Below are 20653 nucleotides of genomic sequence, written 5' to 3'. Positions count from 1 at the left end.
AAGCCACAGAACCAGGAAAGCTGATAGTGCCACCTCCGGTCCAAGGCTCAAAGCCCAAGAGAACCTGGGAGGCAGCTGGCACAAATCTCAGAGTCCAAAAGCTGAAGAACCTAGAGTCTGATGTCAAAGTGCAGGAAGAGAAAAAGTGTATGGCCGGGCGTGCTGGCTCATGTCTGTATTCCCAGCACTGTGGGAGGCCAAGTTGGGCAGATCACTTGAGGTCAGAAGTTCAAGACAAGCCTGGCCAATACAGTGAAATCTCATCTCTACTAAAAATATTAAAACATTAGCTGAGCATGGTGGTGCACACCTGTAATCTCAGCTACATGGGAGGCTGAGGCAGGAGAATGACTTGAACCCAGGAGGCAGAGGTTTCAGTGAACCAAGATCATACCACTACACTCCTTCCTAGGCAACAGAGCAAGAATCTGTCACACACACAAAAAAAAAAAAAAGAAAAAAAGAAAAAGATGGAAAAGAAAAAGTGTATTGCTCTGGAAGGTTGACAGAGAGCAGAAAAATAAAATTCTCTTTTTTATACCTGTTTTTCCCAACCAGGCCCCAGCTTATTGAACGGTGCCTGCTTGCTGGGTTTTCCTCTCTTAGTCCACTGACTCATAAGTTAGCCTTCTCTGGAAGATCCCTTACAGACCCACCCAGAAACAATCCTTCACCAGCCATCTAGACATTTCTCAATCCAGTTGAGTTGACACTTTAAATTAACCTCACAATCAATTTGCAAACTTCATTTTATTTCTATATGCTTGCAGTGAATAATATGGCAATAAAATTTTAAAAACTTTATCATAGCATTAAAAAGATTAAAATACATAACATTATATTTTTAAGTACAAAACATATGCTCTGAAAACTACAAAACACTGCTGAAAGAAAGAAGATCCAAATAATTAGAAAAGCATCCTATAGTAATGGACAGGAAGTCTTAACCTTGTGAAGATGGCAATACTTCCCAAGTGGATCTACAGATTCAATGAAATGTAAATAATAATCCTAGCTTTTCCCTTTGTAGAAAGAACTAGACAAGCTGATTCTAAATTAATATGGAATTTCAAGAGACCTAGAATGGCTAAACCAATCTTGAAAAAATAAAATAAAAAAGAAGTAGGTGGACTCACAATTCCTGATTTCTAAATTTACTACAAACTAACAATAATCAAGACAGTGTGGCACAGGCACAAAAAAGATACAGAGATGAATGGAATCTAGAAAAAGAAATACTGTTTGATCCAGCAATCCCATTAATGGGTATATATCCAAAGGATTATAAATTGTTCTACTATAAAGACACATGCACACATATGTTCATCATGGCACTGTTTACAATAGCAAAGACTTGGAACCAACCCAAATGCCCATCAATGACAGACTGGATAAAGAAAATGTGGCACATATACACCACAGCATACTATGCAGCTATAAAAAAGGATGAGTTTCTGTCCTTTACAGGGACATGGATGAAGCTGGAAACCATCATTCTCAGCAAACTGATGCAAGAACAGAAAACCAAACGCTGCGTGTTCTCACTCATAAGTGGGTGTTAAACAATGAGAACACATGGACACAGGGAGAGGAACATCACACACCGGGGCCTGTTGTGGGGTGGCGGGGTTGGGGAAGGTATAGTAGGGGGTGAGGTGATTCAGGAGGGATAACATTAGGAGAAATACCCAATGTAGATGATGGGAGGATGAATGCAGCAAACCACCATGGCATGTGTATAACCATGTAACAATCCTGCATGATCTGCACATGCACTCCAGAACTTAAAGTATATATATATATATATATATATATATATATATATATATATAAGAATTGAGACTCCATAAATGAAAGAATGCACCTATGTTCAACTGAATTTCAACAAAGGTGCCAAGACCATCCAATGGGGGCTTGGTCTTTCAAACAAATTGTGCTGGGACAACTTAGCCACATGCAAAAGAATGAAGTTGGACCCTTATCTCACACCATTTACAAAAATTAACTAAAAATGGATTAAATACCTAAATGTAAGAGCTGAAAGTCTAAAGCTCTTAGAAGAAAACATTGGGATAAACCTTCAAAACCTTAGATTTGGCAAAGGTTTCTGAGATATGGCACTAAAAACATAAGGAACAAAAGTTAGATAAATTGGACATCATTAAAATAAAAAACTTTGAGCTACGTAGAAAATGAAGAAAACAATTCAAAGAGTTGGAGAAAGTATTTGCAAAGCACATATCTGATAAGGGAGTGGTGTCCAGAATATACAAAGAACCTCTGCAACCCAAAATAAAAAGACAAAGAGCACAGTTTTAAATATAGGCAAAGGATCTGAAGATATTTCTCCAAGAAAGATATACAAATGGCCAAAAAGCATATGAAAACGTGCTTGACATCATTTGTCATAAGTGAAATGCAAATTAAGACCACAATAATACACCACTTCACACTCAACAGGATGGCTAGAATTAACTAGTATCGCCATAGATGTGGAGAAATCAGAACATTCGTACGTTGCTGGTGGGAATGTAAAATGATGCAGCTGTCTTGGGAAATAGTCTGGCAGGTTTTCAAACACTGAAACATAAGATTTACCATATGACCCAAGAATTACATTTCAAAGCGTATACCCAAGTTAAATGAAAACACATGCCCATACAAAAACCCATGCATGTTTAGAGTAGCATTATTTACAATAGCCTGGTTTCTCTTCAGATTGTATAGATCTTTCACCTTTTATAATAGCCAAATGATGGAAATACCCCAAATATTCATAAACTGATGAATAAACAAAATGTGTTACACTCATACAAATGAATATTCTTCATCCATGGAAAGTAATAAAGTAGCAGATACATGCTATAACATGGAGAAACCTTGAAAATATTATGTGAAATGAAAATAATCACAAAAGGCCATGTATTACATTATTCCATTTATATGAAATATCCAAAACAGGGAGAATGTATAGGGATAGAAAGTAGAAAACTGGTTGCTTAAGGATGGGGAGAGATCTGGGGTAGTAGGCAAGGGAATGATAGATACAGTGTATGAGGTATCTTTTTAAGGTGATGAAAATATTCTGTGGTGATGGTTGCACATGTCTGACTGTAAGAACCACTGAATTACATACTTCATTTTTAAATTCCTTTCAGATAACTTTACATTTTTAAAAAAACATTTAATTGTCAAATAAATATTGAAAATATTCAAGATGTGCAATGTGATGACTTAGTATGCATATACATTATGTGATGATTACCACAATCAAATTAACATGTCCATCACCACTCATGCTATACATTAGAACTCCAGAGTTTGTTCATACTATAACTGAAAATTTGTACCCTTTGATCAACATCTCCCCATGTCCACCACCCCATAGTCCCTGTCAACCACCACTCAACTCTATGTTTCTATGACTTTGACTTTTTTAGATTGCACATGTAAGTGAGATGATACAGTATTTGTCTTTCTGTTTCTGGTTTATTTCACTTAGCATAATGCCCTCCAGGATAACACATGTTGCAAAAAGCAGAAATTCCTTTTTTTATGGCTGAATTATATTCCATTCTATATATGTACCACGATTTCTTTATTCATTCATCCATTGATGGTTACCTTGATTATTTCTATACATTTGGCTATTGTAAATAATGTTGCAGTGAACATCAGAGTGCAGATATGTCTTCAAGAGCCTCATTCCATTTCTATTAGATATATACGCCTAAGTGGCTGTGGAATTTTTTGTGCCATGGAAAACTTTCCTTATCATCTAGCTTATCAAATAGACAACCAAACAAAGCTTGTTGTCTCCTACTGCCACCTCATTGTCATATATATTTCCTTGATCAGCCCCAAATCCCTTGAACCCGTACACCATTGAGCTTCACATACCAGTAGAATCGCATTGGCAGTATTCTCTGGGCCCAGATGTTGACCTAGCCGGCTCCTTCATACCATGTAGATGTTAGCTCAGATGTCACCTCCTCAGAAAATTCTTTCATGGCTTTCTAGAACTGCCTCCTCACTTCCAGCAGTTTATTGATTGCCTGCAGAGGCACTTTACCTGTAGCTGAAATTATTGTGTTACTTATTTCTTCGTTTAACATCTGTCCTTCCTCACTGGGATGTCAGATTCATAAGAGTAAGGACTTTATCTTGTTCACTGATCTATCTTCAGCACCTAGCATAGAGCCTGTCTAATAAAGGCACATAGGAAATGTCTAATAAAGATATTTTTAGTGAATTAAAGAATGGCTAGAATATAACATTTTGTGGGATGCAGTTAAAGCAGTCCTATCAGGGAAATTTATAGTACTAAATCCCTTTATTATAAAAGAAGAAAGGTCATGTTAATGACCTTAGATTTCGCCTTGGGAGATCAGAAAAAGAAGAGCAAACTAAACCCAAAGTAAGCTGAAGAGAAAAAATAGGAAATACCAGGGTGGAGGTCAATGAAATACAAACAGAAAAACAGCAGAGAAAAATTAATAAAACCAAAAGCTGACTCTTTGGGAAAATCAATAATATTTATTAGCCTCTAACCAGAACAACCAAGAACAAGACAGAAGACACAAATTACCAATATCAGAAATGAGAGATGTAACATCCCTACAGATGCTATACATATCAAAAAAATAATAAAATGTCAAGAACAGCTTTAAGCCAATAGATTTGACCACTTTGATAAAAATAGTATTCTCTTTGAAAAAAGTACAAACTACCAAAGTTTACTCAAGAAGAAATTGGTAGCCTGAATAGCCCCTGAATGACTAGATATGGTAGGAGTTCTTCCTGGAGATTCCTTCCTTGTCTCTTTTCACCCCCAAACAGGGACCTGAAAGTGTAAGAGAAGGGAATTGGATCTGGGGCTTAATAGATGTATATTTTAGGCAAAGCTTTACCATTGGCTTGTTTTTCTGAGACCTGAGGCAAGTCACCATCTCTCACCCTCAGTTTCCTCCTCTGGTAAGTGGGTATTGCTGTGAGGATTAAATAAAATGGTATAGATGCAAAGTACCCAGCATAAGTAGAAGCTGCTTCTTTGCCTTGATGCTATGTGGTGAAGGGTGAAGTAACTTATCAATTGCCTTGGTAGTAACATCAGTGACAGATGTTTGAAAATATCCACTGAAATAGTGATTCAAGTGTAGTAGTTATAATCACTTCGATTTCTAGAACATCTTTATACTGAAGGGAAAAATGTCCTTTGAAGGATCCTCTCTGTTAGCTACATACCATCCCTCTGAAATAAGGTAAAACAACAATAGTTCTTACCAGGTTCTAGATGGGAAAAGAGAGACTCCAAGAGGCGAGAGTAAGCCTCTTCCTTTGGAGGTGGTCCTCCTACTTCAGCGCCTAAGGTCACCTCACTACTTCTCCAAGTTTTCTTTGTGACCACTCTCAATAATTCCCAATGCAGTTTAAAGCATTCATCCTTGTTTAAAATTTACTATCAATGTCGTTTTTGTTCTGTTATATACTGAGCCCCTCCTTTTTGTCATCTTCTAGAGTTTCACATCTCCCTTCAACTCTTTTTTTTTAATGACTTCTTTATTTTTATTTTTATTATTATTTACTTTAGGTGAGTACTATATCTGGCAATTCTCCCTATATTATCTCTCCCTTCACCTCTTGTTTCTCCCCTTGGGGCCCTATCTGTCAGCATCTGCTAATAGTGGACACACCCTGAATGTTCTCCTCCTCACCAGGTGTTTCCATGAAAACCAGGCAAAGGACTAAAAAGGTGACATGACGAGTATGGCTGCTTTAGTCTCAGTGCCCAAATTCTGTCAGGGCCTTATGGAGCACTTAAATTCTGGGTGCTGAGGTTTAGATTTCACTGAAGTGGATTTCAGTTACAATTTTAATAACTAAGCCAAGCAGTTTTACTTAATATTTTCCCCTGAAAAAAATCACCTATTTGTTTCTTGATAGTCACATAATACATATGGATTATTCACATCCCACCCTGAGATATTGGTTTCAGTTGTTGATGGTACACACAAGACATCTAGAAGCAGTGATTAATTTTTAAACTAATGAAAGAAATCAGAGGATTTATCAGTTAGTTTATTGCCAAAGAGACTTAAAGCAGATACTTGTCAAGACACAAGGGCTAAACCAGATTCAGTCCTGAATTTGGGGGCAATTAACTTAACATACCAGTTTTAAAAGGTAACTGGATGTATAATAATACAAGTATTTGAGGTTAAATGTTTTTATATGTATAAAACCTATATAAAGCTATTTCTCATTTCTTACAAATTTAGTGGAATGAGGCTTTCCATAGAGATGAGTGGTCCAGGTAGCTAACATAGACCAAATTTAGTGCTAAAGATTTTAGAACATTTAACCCTTATTTACATGGAAACCTATCTAAATCTGCATTACACATTTTCCTGCCTTCTTAAACAAAACACATTTAATTCAAATTAGCCCTTTCCTGATGACTTCTGTATTTTCAGTTCTCTAGATGAATGTGATTAAGCCACTTATCTCTTGGGTCCTCAATTTTCTCATCTATTAAATAAGGGATTAGACCATATGAGCTCTAACTCTGCCATTCTATTATTGTTTTCCAAAACACTACTGGAGTTCAAATAAGAAATGACTAAATATACAACTACTTGTGCCCTGGGTGGCAGGGTAGCTAGGAGAAAGTTCAGTGTTTGGCAAGACTTCAAGACAGGCAAAACAATTAAGAAGGACAAACCAGCCACCTGCACCTACAACTTTTCAGTCTTGCTTTCTCTCTGATGAAGGGCCTGGTGGAGACCTTTTGCCACATCTTCAGTGGAACCCCTATTTGGTTTATGTTTTTAACCATCCTTCAGGCTGAGGTCAGTTTCTGTGTGTTCTCAGGGCCTGTGACTTTGTTCTGGCCATTACTGGAACCATTCAAGAGAAGGTAAACATTATTCCTTCAGGTCTCATTGACTCCAAAGTCCATTCTCTTTCCCTTATACACTCTGTCTGCAGTTGGTAAGGTAGAGCTGGAAGGCACATGGACAGCTAGGTGGCTTTCTGGAGCTCTTCCAGGCCTTAATCTCAGTGTAAAAGTTCCTGAGACACTCATCCATCCCCCACACCCAGAATACAAAGCACCTTGTTAGTACCAAGCATCTATCTGCTAGCTGTGTGACTTTTGGCAACTTTCTTAGTCTCTCCGCACCTCAGCTTACTCAGTTGCAAAATGAAGATAATAATAGTACAAATCTCAGTGTGTGATGGTGAAGGTTAACTGGTTAACACTTAAGAAAGAAATTAGCACAGTGCCTGCTATAAAGAAAGCATTCAATAAGTGGTAAATGCTGATAAAAAATTTTAAAAAACAAAAACAATCATAGGAATTGATGAATGAGTAATATGATGTGCCAGGCACTGTGTTATCCTTAGAGGGGCAGTACTTAAAGAACACAGGCTCTGATATTAAACAGACCTTGTGCAAATCTTAGGTCTATGTGTGACCTTGGGCAAGCCACCTCTACTCTGAGCCTTCTTTGCCACATTTAAAATGGGGATCATAATACTTTCTAGCTGCATAATGAGGATTAATGAGATTATACATATAAAGAAAGTGCTCAGCCCAATGTTTGGTTTGGAGTAAGTGCTAAGAAATATTAGTCATTATTACTTTTATTGTGTTGGGCATTATCTCATTTAAAAACTATATGCCACAGAATGCTGATTGCAAGACAGCTTGATATCTTGAAGAACTGTGTTCAGATTCCAGTGAGCCTGAGAATGAATATCTGCTGACCAAAACAATTATTGTATTGTGCAGTAGTACCTAGGTAGAAATTAGCAATGAAACACATATCTTTTATTATTCCACCTAAAGCTGCTAATGAAGGAGTCAGGTGCAAGACAGTGGGCATTGGACTTGGCACCAAATACCCAGTGTTCTTGTCCTACCTCTGTCTCTCACTGCCTGTGGAAGCAGTAGCTGTAATCACATCACTTTGGGAGGCCGAGGTGGGTGGATTGCCTGAGGTCAGGAGTTAGAGACCAGCCTGGCTAACAGCGTGAAACCCCATCTCTACTACAAATACAAAAATTAGCTGGACACGGTGGCACATGCCTGTAGTCTCAGCTACTTGGGTGGCTGAGGCAGGAGAATCACTTGAATCCAGGAGGTTGAGGAGAGTATAATTATGTAATGTTTGTCTTTTCTGAAGGCTTATTTCACTTAACATAATGTCTTCTGGGTTCATTCATGCTATTGCAAATGGCAGGATTGTATTACTAAAGCTGGATAGTATTCCATTGTGTGTATATGCCACAATTTCTTTTTCCATTTATCTGTTGATGGACACAGGTTGATTCTATATTTTGGCTATTGTGAATAATGCTGCAATAAACATGGAAGTGAAGAGGTCATCTTGACATACTGATTTCATTTCCTTTGGATATCTACCCAGGAGTGGAATTGCTAGATTATTTGAAATTGTTTGAGGAGCATCTATACTATTTTCCATAATGGCTGTAATAATTTACATTCTCATTAACAGTGTGCAATAGTTCCCTTTTCTCCAATCCTCACCAACATTTGTTATCTTTAATCTTGTTGATAACAGCCACCTTACCAGATGTGAGGTGGTATCTCATTGTGGTTTTAATTTGCATTTGTCTTATGATTAGTAATGTTAAGCATTTCTTTCATTTTATCTGTTGGCCATATTGTATGTCTTCCTTTAGAAATGTCTTTTTAGGTGTTTTGCCCATTTTAAAAATTGGATTATTTGTTTTCTTACTTTTAAGTCATTTGAATTCCTTCCATGTATATTTTGGACATTAAACTCTCATAAGAAATGTATTTCCCAAATATTTTCTCCTATTCTGTTGAATTTTCTTCACTCTCTTGATCGTTTCCTTTGCTGTACAGAAGATTTTTTAGTTTGATATAGTCCAATGTGCCTCTTCTCACTTTTGGTTGCCTGTGCTTCTGGGTTCATATTCAAAAAATGTTTGCCAAGATGGAAGTCATGAATCTTTTCCTCTATTTTTTTTCTAGTAGTTCTATAGCTACAAGTATTATGTTTAAGTCTTTAATCAAATTTGAGTTAAGTCTTGTATATGGGGTGAGATAAGGATCCAATTTCATTTTTTGACTTGTGGATATCCAGTTGTCCTAGCACCATTTATTGAAGAAACTGTCTCCATTGTGTGTTACCACCACATTTCTTGAAAAATCACTTGCACATAAAAGTGTGGACTTATTTCTGGGCTCACTATTCTGTTCCATTGGTTTATGTGTCTGTTTTTGTGTCAGTACCATGCTGTCTTGATCACTATAGATTTGTAGCAGATTTTGAGATCAGGTAGTGTAAGGTTTCCAGCTTTGTTCTTTTCACTCAAGATTGTTTGGGCGATTTTGGGTCTTTTGTGGTTTATTTCATTTTTTTCTGTGTTCCAATAAAACTTTATTGACAAAATAGGCAAGGTCCAGGCCATGGATAGGACTTTGTTAATGTCAACTCCTGGTCAAGACCTAGGAAGATGAAAGACCACCCAGGTTGGGGGAAATTTCCACCAGATCCAGATCTGTGATGAGTCAGGCATTGGTCTCCTTTGAGACCCCAGTCTCCTTTCCAGGAAGTTAGTCTTCCTCACTGCCTCCCAGGCAGCCATTTCCTACCTGTTCTCTCTCCTCTGCTTTCTTTTTAAAATTTATTTGTTATAATTTAAGTACTGGGTTGCATGTGCAGAACGTGCAGTTTTGTTATATAGGTATACACGTGCCATGGTGGTTTGCTGCATCCATCACCCATCATCTACATTGGTTTCATATGAATTTTAGGATTGTTCCTTTTATTTAAGTGGAAAATGTCATTGAAATTTTGATAGGGATTTCAATGAACCTGTAGATTGCTTTAAACAGCATGGATATTTTAACAATGTTAGTTCTTCTAGTACATGAACGTGGGATATCTTTTCATCCAAATAAATGGATATCTTTCCATTTATCTTTGTCTTCTTCAATTTATTTCATCAATATTTTATACTGTTGAGTGTACAGTTCTTTCATCTTTTTGGTTCAGTTTCTTTCTAAGTAGTGTTTAATGCTGTTGTAAATGAATTTTTTTTTTCATTTTTTTGTATAATGTGCTTTTCCCTTGAAATTTACGTGCTAAAATTTCATCCTGTGAAATAATGAGTGGAGTGGACTAGGGGATCTCAAAGCTCTCTTTGATTGTAGTTTTACTTAAAGGCTAAGGATGGCTCTCTTAAGGTCACATTCTTATTTGAGAGAAGGGTTATAGCCAAGTGGAGAACTGGGAAAAGGAAGATTTCTCAGTTCACTTGCTTAGTGTAGGAAAGCTTTCTGTAAGAAGGTTATCAGGCACAATGATCATCTTCCACAAAATCCTCCTTCCCCTCCACCGCCCCATGCTAGGCCCTGGCATCAAGAACACGTACAGATGCCTTTTAGGAAGCTCATTGTGCCCTGGTACTACCAAAAGAAGTCAGAAGGCAGGCAGAAAGATAGACTTGTATATGAATCAGCCTCTGTGTGCAAAGGCCCTGTTCTAAAAAGGGAGTATTGCATAGTGGTTAGAGGCATGGCCTCTGGAGCCACACTGCCTGGATTCAAATCCCAACACTATTAGTTAGTGGGTGTGGAGAACCTAGGCAAATCAGTTAAACTTTCATTGCCTCAGTTGAACCATCTCTAAAATGGAAACAACAATAATGTTCACCTCATAAGGTTGTTGTGAGAACTAAATGAATAAAGAACTTAGTGCAGTATCTGGCACTTATCAATGTTAGGATGTTATTATTATCCTGAGTGGAATAGACTAGGGAAAACAAAACTCTTGGATAAGGGTGGCAGTGTGGCGCAGAGGTAAGGTCTCTGCCTGGCCTGGAAGCCAGGAAGACTAGGCTTCTGTTCTTGACCTTCCACTGGCTTGCTGTGTGACCTTACCCAAGTCTCTGCTCTCTTTTGATTCCATTTTTCCAAGCTACATAATCTTTCTGGCCTCCTCTAACTTGAACATTTTCCGAGTCTAACAGATTCTGTGAATGCTATTATGTAAGTGCAGAAAGGACACAGAGTAAAGGCATGATCCAAGTTAGGTGAAGTTAACCTTGAAGAGTAGAAAAGAAGGAGCTAGTAGATTCTGAGTTAGCCAACTGGCTCTTGGCAAAGCTACCAAGAAAGCAGATGTTGTCTTTAGGGCACCAGGCTCAATGTGCCTGCTCTCCTCTCTTTGCTTCTCTTGGCAAACCCTGCTCTTAGGCTGTTCAAGGCAGAGGGGCAAAGAACACTGGATAGAGAGAGCCTCTACTATGAGTGAGCTCCCATTTTTAGTCTAGGCTATTCTGGGAAGCATTCCTGGGAGCCCCAGTCCTTTCTCTGTCTTCCTGTCTCTAACCCTCACATCTCTCCCAGTCCAACATCCCCTCCCAACTTTCTCTAAGCTTCTGTGGGCCTTGTTTATATCTCTATTAGCGAACTTACCAGGCTCTATTGTAATTGTTTGTTTATATCCACCTGGCTTTCCCAGTAGTCTACGAGCTCAGGTGACCAGCCATATGCGCCTTACTCATCTAAGCAGTGTTCAGCGCCTGGCTGAGGGGCCAGTGCTGAGTAGGTGATCTGATAGCTGAGCTCTCTCAGGCAGGCTCCCTGAGTGAATGGAGGAGCAAATGAGAACGGAAAGCCTGGACTGGATGATTCCTACCTGCTGCTCCATTGGCTCTGTGGCCTAGGCAAGACAGGTGTCTTCTCTGGATCTCCAGTGGCTGCTTGTAAAATGAGAGGATTAAAGTGACAGATTTCTGAGATATCTTCAGCTATTATTATTATTATTTGCTTTTTAAAAAATGTGTCTGCTCAGTTGTTAGGGTCTGACAATAGCCTTAAGTTGTGTCCCTCTTAAGTGTATTTGCACTTAAATAAGAATCAAATATTTCCTTGGTACACAGGTTAAGCTTTGCTTTCCACCAATCCAGATTCTAAACTAGTAAAATGCAAATTAGTTTTTGTACTATAAAGGTCTTAAAGATTTGGTGGCCCATTGCTGAAGTGTGTTTTATATATTTGATCATTACAAACCTGTAAGTGACCCCGTTTGTGGCCTTGCCTAATTTAGCTTTCTTCTCTTTTTCTTCTTCTCTCTTTCCCTTCCCTCCCCTTCCCTTCTCTCTGTCCTTATTTCTCCCCTTCAGCTGGAAATAAAGGGCCAGCCCTCTCTCTGTGCTTTTTTGAGCCCACCCTCTGCTGCAACCACGGAGACTCTCAGCAGCTGCCGTACTACCTCTCTGTCAGAGATGATGCCCAATGATTACCTGGCTCAAGTCATCCCGGACCACCCTGAGGTAGAAGGCCTGACTGGGGAGGTAGGGCTGGAGGAGTTGGAGAAATCTAAGCAGTATGACCAGAGTGACTTGAGTAACAGTGAAGAGAGTGGTTGGAACAAGAAGAAAACCAAAGTCAACAAGATCTGGAATTTTGTGAGCCGCAGAAAAGGGGCCTCCAGCCAGAAAAAGCGACCCCAGTCCATGTTTTTACTGGGAGACACCTCCAGGCTGTCAGAAGTGAAACATAAATTCAGGTTCATGGATCGAATGAAGACATTCAGGAGGCTGAAGTCTTCTACTGGGGCCTTCAAATACACTCCCCCTAGGAGCAGCAAGATCCAGGAGGCGCAGGATGCCCCAGGTATCTATCAGATCAGAAAGACTGAGGAGGCCCTGAAGCCCTTCCGCCATTCCTATGCCGGCCCCATCAAGGGCTTGGACCCTTTCCTCACAGATGTGCAGGGGCTTGGGCAAGCCTCCAAGAGGGTGAACCAGAAAGTACTGGCCTTTGATGAGTTTAGCATCCATGTGCAGGACAATTCCTGGCAGGAGAAGGTCCCTGAACAGCTTCAGGGTGAAAGGCAAGGCAGAACCTACCTGAAAAGCCTATTCCCCAGGGACTGTGAAGGTCTGAATACATGGGCCAATGATGCTGAAATCCTGAAATTTGAGGCTGCCATCGAGGACTCCACCTTGGAAGCAGACTTGCAAGGTAGCATTGAAGGGAACCCTGAACACCAGTGCCGAGAAAAGGCTGCACCATTGGGTGTCATCATCAAATTCTTTAATAGTGTGGCTGAGGTGGCCCGCAAGTGGCAGGCATTCACCCGTGAAGAGCCGCAGTTGTCCCGCCACAACCATGAGGCCTGCTTCAGCAGTTGCAGCAATAGCTTCATCCGGGAGGGCACTGCCTCCCTGTCCTCCTTACCACTCAACCTGTCCTGCCAGGCCACTGAGGCCTCACTGTGGAATAGTACCTTGGGAAGGCTTTGGCAACACCCCCGCCACCTGAAGCCCTCACAGAGCTTATGCACTTTTGAGATGAGCATTGAGGGCAAAGAAACGCTGGACCAGGACCTAGCGGGTCCCTGTATTGCTGCCACCTCTTCCCCAACCTTGGCCATCTTAGAGTTCCAGGACAACCCAGTGCAGCAGAACAGCCATGGGCATGGCAGTCGTGGCCAAATCTACTGCAGCACCTTCACCAGGGAGCACTCCTCCTCTGAGGAGCTTGAGGAGGACACTGACACCGTGGTCAGCTTCCTCAAGGAAGATGACAATGACAGGGAGTCCCCTGAGCTGGGTGTCAATGCAAGGAGATTTACCACTGAGGTTGTCATGAAAAAGCTAGAGGAGAAGCTCAACGAGATGAAGGGGCAAGAGGCTAGTAGGGAGCCTGAGGTGTCCAGCCTGGCCAGGCAGCTCCAGCAGCCTCAGTTGGAAATGGGGGCAGCGGGGGCAGCAGAGGCAGAGGGCAAAGCCGGCGAGCCCTACACTGGAGTCTGTGGTGCTCAGGTAAGGCTGTTTTTCCTTTTCCTTTTTTTTTTTTTTAGTCGCTATTTGTAACATTCAGGACACCAGAAGCCAGCTAAATTCCCATGCCCTGCCCCACCCAACCCACCTCCAGCCAGAAATGTCTCAAAAGAAATGTTCCCAGTAGTCAGTTGCAAGAGATTTGAATGATCCTAAAACCCTGGGTGACTTTTGCCTCTTCTTGGAGCTGAGTTCCTATATTCACACCTCAGTTCAGCCATGGACAGAAACCTGAAGCTCTGGGAGTAGAAGGAGAGTCACTATGATTCTTTAATGATGTCAAAGACAGCCATGACCTCCTGTTTTCCTTAGGTGGTGAGGCATTTTTCTGGCTTTGGCCCCCTGCCCTCACCCTCCAGCATCAGCTAGATGCAGAGACTGGAGTCAAGGAAAGCCTCTGGGCTGGGTGTCAGGATATCTGTATTTGTGTCAGTAACAACATTCTGTGTTATTTGACCTGAAAAATGTAGTCCTAGGACAGCCCACTAACATTCTTCTCCCAGCATTCATTTAGTGTAGCTTTCTGTCATGTACATTGTTTTTATTTAATGCTTACAGTAACCTTGTGAGGTAGGAGTGATTATCCTCATTTTAGCAGCAAGGAAACAAGCTCAAAGATGTTAGTGACTTATTCAAAATTATACAGATTATGACAGTATTTGAGTTCGAATTTGGGTATTTACTTTTTAGTCTAAGTCTAGTATTCTATCTAGACTGTCTAAGTCTAGCTTTCATGGGGTTTAATTTTAATGATGATGGGCAGCCATTTACCACACCCTTACTCAAGGACAAAAAGAAATAGGGTAGAACTGTAGTAGGAGGAATGTTAAATACTAGAAGGGATTCTCTGGCTTTGAGAATTATGGGTGTCTTTATGAGGGAATATGCTATAATACTATTGTTTCTCCAGATTATTTTAGGGCCAAGTATTTTTTAAGCATAAAGTTCTTCTTGGTGGTAGCAGTGTGTGGGTGGATGGATTACCATGGTAGTTCTTGACACGTCCCTGTCATCTCTCACATCTCACTCTCAGAGAACTTGGGCTTCATTAGGACAGTAGTAATAAGTCTGCTTTTTCTGAAAGGATATTAATATGTTTATGAGCATTCTCTTTCTATATCATTTATGGTAAGCTTCAGGACATAAAAATTGGCATAATATGGTTGGGAGTAAATGTTATTGCAGAGGTTTTTAAGACGAATAATCAAACAAACACATGTAATGACTCCATTAGCTGATACTTGTAGCTGGGCAGTACATGTCCAAGGTTACCAGTGGCCAGGAAGAGGGTCACAGATGAGCACATCACCTTACTATGGACTAGACACAGAGATAAATTGTAGATTTTTTTAAAGCACAGGTTTTGGAATTACAAAGGATTGGATGTGACTTGCCCTTTCATCTGTGAAATGGGGCTAAATACTACCTACTTAAGAGGGCCCTTGTGAGGATCTAAAGATCCATTGTATGTAAGCTACCCGGCCTAGTACCATTCATAACATGTTGTGGGACTACAATGTGGCACCAGTTGTCATTATTATTGAAACATGGTACATTATAAATAAATGTGAACAACAGAGAAAAAGTTCAAAACAGTACTGTTGCAGCAGCAGATTGATGCAATTGAAGAAACTGTGTCTGAAAATCAGGAAACACTGGATTCTAGTCTTTTCTTTAGCCTGATTTGCTTTGTGACCTCCAGCTAGCTATTTCCTTTCTCTAGGCCTCAGTATTTCCATTTGAAGGATCAGTTTCTAAGGTTCTTCATGCCTTGACTTTCTCTAGTTCTTTCCTTTCACATAAACCTGTAATTATCTATGTTCAGTGGGAAACTGATCACCTTGGTTCAGCCTAATGCATTTCCTACTGGCTCTCCTCTGCAGGCTTCCTGTGCCCTCTGGTGGTTTCAAGGAGATTCTGCATAGCTTTCCTTGAGATGTTAAACACCAGTCAGGTCCTGAATGTCAAGGGACATCGATGTGGGTCAGGTGCCCTGTTCGTCCAGTCACTTCATTTTACAGATGATAGGGACACAGTCCTGAAGGGAAGGGATTTCCTTGGACACACGGAAACTGGGAGGCAAGTAGGATCTGAACGTTCCAACGTGGGCTCTGACACAAATCTTATTCTCTTTCTGGGTTTTGGTGCCCTCTTAGCCAGCTGGAAATTCTCATCTTCAGCTCAGGCACCTCGCAGGTCTGTTGTGGCTGAATTGGGATAATCGATATGAAAACAATGCATTGTTAAGCAGCAAAGTCCACATGATTGTACTGGATTATTATATACAAATGGAAGTGAAAAACCTAGTAAGCCAAGCAGACTCAGGTCCTTCTGTTTTACAGGGAAACTGGGCTTTGGCAGGCTTCCTCTGGGGTGCTTCATTTTTGAGATCCAGTCATCCAACCCCCCAGAACTAAATAGCACTTGAACTTGTGATTTATTTGGTCCAGATTTGGCTGTGGTCCATTATGGGGCCGCTATCTTAGCCAAACAGAGGGCACAGTTTTAAGGGGATGATGTCAGAGGGCAGAGATGAGGTCTTACCAAGGGTCAGTGAGGTCTTAATATTTCTCCATGCCTCACTCCCTGCACCCGGAAAATGAGGAGTGTAATACCAGTAATTAGAGCCAACGTTTACACTGTACTTATGGTGTGCCTAGGCATTGCTGTGAGCATTTTACATATGTGAATGTATTTCATCATCACAACTACTCTGTGAGTCAAGGACTATCTTTAAAATGAAGATAATATCAATAACTACCCTATAGGGTTGTGAATATGAAATGAGTAAATACGCATAAGTGCCTATAACAGCGTGTGGCCAAGAGTCATTGTGCAATAAATGTTAGCTATTTGCATTAGTTGTTAAAAGCAGATGTTGCAGGAAGGGACTGTACCTCAATCCTATCCTTAGCTAACTATTTAGTGAGAATTTGGTGGAATACAAGTTGAGGAAGTGGAATAATAATAAGAATTCATTAGATTTGTACAGGACTTTATACTATCCAGAATGCTTTCCCATATATGAATTGATTTGCAAAACTAATTATAGTTATCATTATTATTATCATTTCCATATGACAGATGAGAAACTTGAAGCATGACATATGGGAGAAAAAATATTGAACTTGAAGTCGGAAAGCTTAGTTTCAAAGTCCTGGCTCTGGTACTTTACCAGATATGTGACTTTTGATTTTAATCAGTTTAACTGTTGATTTTCTTCATTTGACGACTGGAAATAGAAAGTCTCCTCTACTTTCTTTTTAAGGAAGGAAAAAGATGCAGCTATATTGAGCACTTACTATATGCTTTTAAATTTGTTATCTCATTTGATCCCCCCAGAAAACATTTAATTGCCTCACAGTTCTGCCTGGCTGTGGAAGCCTCAAGAAATGTAAGATCGTGGTGAAAGGGAAGCAAACACATTCTTCACATGATGGCAGGAAGAAGCGCTGAGCAAAAGGGGAAAAGGCCTCTTTTTTCCTTTTTCACATTTGCTAGTATTTATGTAAACACTTGCAATTCATGATACAATCACAGAGGGAAAAATATATGAAAATATTTAGTATTTCATTGTATTCCTCTACATATAAAACCAATTCATTTCATCACTGGAATAGTGTATTTGAAACTTTTCTGAGTGTATTGAGCACAATCTTACTACTGTATCACATAAATTTTTGATTGAAGCTAATTCACTCTAATTTTTAAAAGAATCTACTTGGTCAGGAGCGCATTGCTTTGCTGGCATCTGTGATCAGCTAGTGATGGTGGTGAACAGCCTGCTTGCATTTCTTGGAAGAAGTTCATCCTTCAGTTTCTCTGATTCTGGAGAATGGCCTGCAGCCTCCCACTCAGGGCTTGGCTGTGCTCATCTAGTCCATCCCAGGGCTGGAAGGGGCATCCCTGGTGATCCACGAAGGTGTCCCAGCAGTGCCTAAACTCATTGTATTTCATCATGGAAATTGGGGCCTCAGCTCTGTCCACCCTGCACAGACCCTTTTTATATCCCTGTTGATAATCATAGATGTAGGCAGTGAAGATGCGCAGGCTCATGTGTGGGGTCTCTTGATAGAATTTAGCCACATCCTGGGCACAGCTGAAGCAGGGGCTCCAGGAGATGAAGCAGGTGACCCTGTAGCACCGACACAGGTCCAGCTTCCAAAAGCAAATCAGGTCCAGGAAGCACAGCTCTGCATGGCGGTCTTCAGGGAAACCGGGATTATTTGAAACCCCATTGAGTATGATGTCCCTGTGCTGGTCCAGCCAGACCCAGGTGCCATTGTCCTGGCGCTTCACCTCGTAACACAGGTAGGTTTTTTGCTGTCCAGGAACCAATGGGTCATTGGTAAAATTGTAAGTGAATGTGCCTGGATCCATCAGGTGTCTGAGAACCTCCCCCAATGTGATGTGCAGTAATGTATAATGTTTAGACAGTTTATTCCAAAGCTTGTACAATTTTTGGTTGTACACGAACTTGTCCCAACACTGTTGAAATTCACCATAATTCATGATCTTCATTGTGGCATACAAACTGTCTCTTTTCTGACACAGTCTGTGAAGCTCCTCCTGGCATTGTGGGTCCCAGAATTAGTAGAGGCAAGCCACAAAGATGGTCAGGGTGACCTTGCTGTCCTCGGCCCAGAACTTGACCACATTCCTTGCACACACTAGACAGCGGTTCCAGAATATGTACCAGGTGACCTTGTACTCCTGGTCACTATGCAGCTAACAGTTGCAGAACAAATGGAAGAATCTCATCTCTGGGTGGCATTGAGGCTTGGAATAGACCTGGCTTTGAAAGATCTTTGCAACCAAAATGGGACTTGAGGAATCCTTTGTTTTCATTTTCACTTCGTAGCACAATCAGACAGTATTCTGATGAGAAAGGATTGGTCTATTATAAAAGTTGTAGAAGAATGTGTGTGGATTCATTCACGCCACCATGTTTTTGTTCTGAGGCTTCATCTTTGGCCAGCTAGTCCCAACCATGATCTTCATCTGGACCACTAGGGTTTCACTTTCTGGAAAAGGCATCTTATAAAACCATCAGATCTCCTGCGAACTCACTCACTATTATGAGAACAGCAGCATGGGGAAACTGCCACCATGATTCAATTACCTTCCAACAACATATAGGTATTATGGGAACTACAAGATGAGATTTGGATGGGGACACAGTCAAACCATATTATTTCACCCTTTACCCCTCCCAAATCTATTGTCCTCACATTTCAAAACACAATCATGCCTTCTCAACAGTCCCCCAAAATCTTAACTCATTCCAGCATTAACCTAAAAGTCCAAGTCCAAAGTCTCATCTGAGATAAGGCAAGTACCTTCCACCTATGAGCCTGTAAAATCAAAAGCAAGTTAGTTACTTCCTAGATACAATGGGAGCACAGGCATTGGTTAAATACACCTGTTCCAAATGGGAGAACTTTGTCAAAATGAAGGGGCTACAGGACCCATGCAAGTCCAAAATCCAGTGGGGCAGTCAAATCCTAAATATCCAAAATGATCTTCTTTTACTCCATGTCTCACAATTTGTCAACACTGATGCAAGAAGTGAGCTTCCATGGCCTTGGGCAGCTCCACCCCAGTGGGTTTGCATACTACAGTCCCCTTCTGCTTCCTTCACAGGCTGGTGTTAAGTGTCTGCAACTTTTCCAGGAGCATGGTGCAAGCTGTCAATGGGTCTACCATTTTGGGGTCTGGAAGATGGTGGCTCTCTTTCCAAAGCTCTGCTAGGCAGTGTCCCAATGGGGAGTGGAGGGGTGGGCTCTGACCCCACATTTTCCTTCTGCCCTGCCTTATCAGAGGTTCTCCATGAGGGCTCCACCCTTACAGCAAACTTCTTCCTGGATATCCAGCCATTTCCATACATCCTCTGAAATCTAGTCAGAAGTTCCCAAACCTCAATTCTTGACTTCTGCACACCTGCAGGCCCAACACCATGTGGAAGCTGCCAAGACTTGCGAAGCTGCCATGACTTGGGAAGCTGCCACAGCCTGAGCTATACCTTGGCCCCTTTGGGCCACAGCTAGAATGCAGGGTGCCAAGTTCCCAGACTGCACACAGCAGGGGGGTCCTGGACCTGGCCCATGAAACTATTTTTCCCTCCTAGGCCTCTGAGCCTGTGATGGGAGAGGCTGCCATGAAGACCTCTGATATGCTCTGGAGACATTTTCCTCAATTAACATTAGGCTCCTTGCTACTTATGCAAATTTCTGCAGCCATCTTGATTTTCTTCTCAGAAAAGGGGTTTTCCTTTTCTGTCACATTTGTCAGGCTGCAAATTTTCTGAACTTTTATGCTCTGCATCCCTTTTAAACATAAGTTCCTATTCCAAACTATAACTTTGTGAATACCTAAAACAATATTTTTGAAAGCACTCAAGTCACTTCTTGAATGCTTTGCTACTTAGACATTTCTTCCACCAGATGCCTTAAATAATCTATCTCAAGTTCAAATTTCCACAGATCTCTATGGCAGGGGCAAAATGCCACCAGTCTCTGTGCTAAAACATAGCAAGAGTCACCTTTGTTTCAGTTCCCAACAAGTTTCTCATATCCATCTGAGACCACCTCAGCCTGGACTTCATTGTCCATATCACTATCAGGATCTTGATCGAAATCAGTCAACAAGATTCTAGGAAGTTCCAAACTTTCCCATATCTTTCTGTCTTCTTCTGAGCTTTCCAAACTGTTCCAACCTCTGCTTGTTACCCAGTTCCAAAGTCACTTATACATTTTTGGGTGTTTTTACAGCAGCACCCCACTTTCTGTGATATGCATTACTGTAT

The 20653-nt window shown here is 40.8% G+C and overlaps 1 protein-coding gene and 1 pseudogene across 1 annotated transcript in view; one reads left to right on the top strand and one right to left on the bottom strand.

The window, feature by feature from the left end:
- The window catches only part of LOC116535008, a 103401-nt gene that overhangs the window by 74300 nt on the left and 8448 nt on the right, over window positions 1-20653 (top strand). Inside the window, exon 2 of the mRNA XM_032255769.1 lies at window positions 12184-13830. Within this exon, the coding sequence (XP_032111660.1) occupies window positions 12184-13830 (1647 nt within the window). The remainder of the gene's footprint in view (window positions 1-12183; window positions 13831-20653) is intronic.
- LOC116535010 lies at window positions 17656-18816 on the bottom strand (annotated as a pseudogene).

This window comes from Sapajus apella, unplaced genomic scaffold (assembly GCF_009761245.1).
Source record: "Sapajus apella isolate SASKATOON/1434 unplaced genomic scaffold, GSC_monkey_1.0 scaffold91, whole genome shotgun sequence".
Classification (NCBI taxonomy): domain Eukaryota; kingdom Metazoa; phylum Chordata; class Mammalia; order Primates; family Cebidae; genus Sapajus; species Sapajus apella.
The sequence above is the reverse complement of the archived record's forward strand: the minus strand, read 5'-3'. Positions and strand labels throughout refer to the sequence as shown.